The 1,297-nt window shown below is 62.7% G+C and overlaps 1 protein-coding gene across 1 annotated transcript in view; it reads left to right on the top strand.

Annotated features, from left to right (window-relative positions):
• The first annotated feature begins 88 nt into the window (after window positions 1-88).
• Window positions 89-1,297, top strand: part of LOC118159382 (putative trypsin-6) — a 1,978-nt gene continuing 769 nt past the window's right edge. Inside the window, exons 1-2 of the mRNA XM_035313973.1 lie at window positions 89-476; window positions 1,020-1,156. Coding sequence (XP_035169864.1) covers window positions 89-476; window positions 1,020-1,156 — 525 coding nt within the window. The remainder of the gene's footprint in view (window positions 477-1,019; window positions 1,157-1,297) is intronic.

The following is a 1,297-nucleotide window of genomic DNA, read 5'->3' on the forward strand; positions in this document are numbered from 1 at the left end:
CCCCCATGACCACGTCCTCCATGTCCCCATCCCTCCCATCTCCATCTGTCCATGTCCAAGTCCCCAAGGTCCACACCCTTCCATCACCATGTCCCTCTATGACCATGCCCCCCATGACCACATCCCTCCATGGCCACCTCCTCCACGCCTCCAGCCGTGCCATCCCACATCCCCGAGGCCACGTCCCTCACGCATCCCCTTGTCCCCAAGCCATATCCAGGTGCGGGCGGGGTCCCACAGCTTGGAGACCCTGACAGGACAGGAGCAGTACGCAGTGGCCACGAAGGTGGTGGTCCACCCCGGCTTCAGCGACCAGGAGATGGACGGCAGCTACGCCGACGACCTCATGCTGCTGCGCCTTGAGCCCGCCCTGACCATCACGAGCTACGTCCAGCCCCTGGCCCTGCCCAGCGCGCCCCCGGCCCCCGGCACCAACTGCACCGTCATGGGCTGGGGGACCACCACCAGCCCCGAGGGTAGGAAGGGACCAGGGGTCCATGGGATGGACATCTCAACCAGCGTTGGGTTGGGTTGGAGGTATCTCTGCAAGGGAGGGACCCAGGTGTCCATGGGATGGACATCTCAACCAGCGTTGGGTTGGGTTGGGTTTGGTTGGAGGTATCTCTGCAAGGAAGGGACCCAGGTGTCCATGGGATGGACATCTCAACCAGCGTTGGGTTGGGTTGGGTTGGGAGATATCTCTGCAAGGAAGGGATCCAAGGGTACAGGGTTGGGTGGGAACCCAGGTGTCCATGGGATGGTCATCTCCACCAGCTTTGGGTTGGGTGGAGGCACCTAGGCAGAGAAGGGACCCAGGTGTCCATGGGATGGACATCTCCACCAGGGTTGGGTTGGGTTGGGTTGGAGGTATCTCTGCAAGGAAACGACCCAGGGGTCCATGGGATGGACATCTCAACCAGGGTTGGGTTGGGTGGAGGCATCTCCACAGAGAAGGGACCCAGGTGTCCAGGGAACGCAGCCCAGGCCTAGTTGGACACGTGTGTCCTCCCCCTACCCAGTGACCTACCCTGACACCCCCCAGTGCGTGAACGTCACCGTGGTGAGTGACAGCCGGTGCCAGGAGATCTACGGCAGCAAAATCACCGAGGACATGCTGTGCGCCGGCGTGGCCGCGGGGGGCAAGGACTCCTGCCAGGTGCGTCTGGTCACCCGTGTCCCCCCGCCATGGGGACCTGAGCATGTCCCCATGTCCTACGGCCACGTCTCCATGTTCCATCACCACGTCTCCGTGTCCCATCACCACGTCCCCATGTCCTTCAGCCATATCTCCATGTCC

Source organism: Oxyura jamaicensis, unplaced genomic scaffold (assembly GCF_011077185.1).
Source record: "Oxyura jamaicensis isolate SHBP4307 breed ruddy duck unplaced genomic scaffold, BPBGC_Ojam_1.0 oxyUn_random_OJ70013, whole genome shotgun sequence".
Taxonomy (NCBI): Eukaryota; Metazoa; Chordata; class Aves; order Anseriformes; family Anatidae; genus Oxyura; species Oxyura jamaicensis.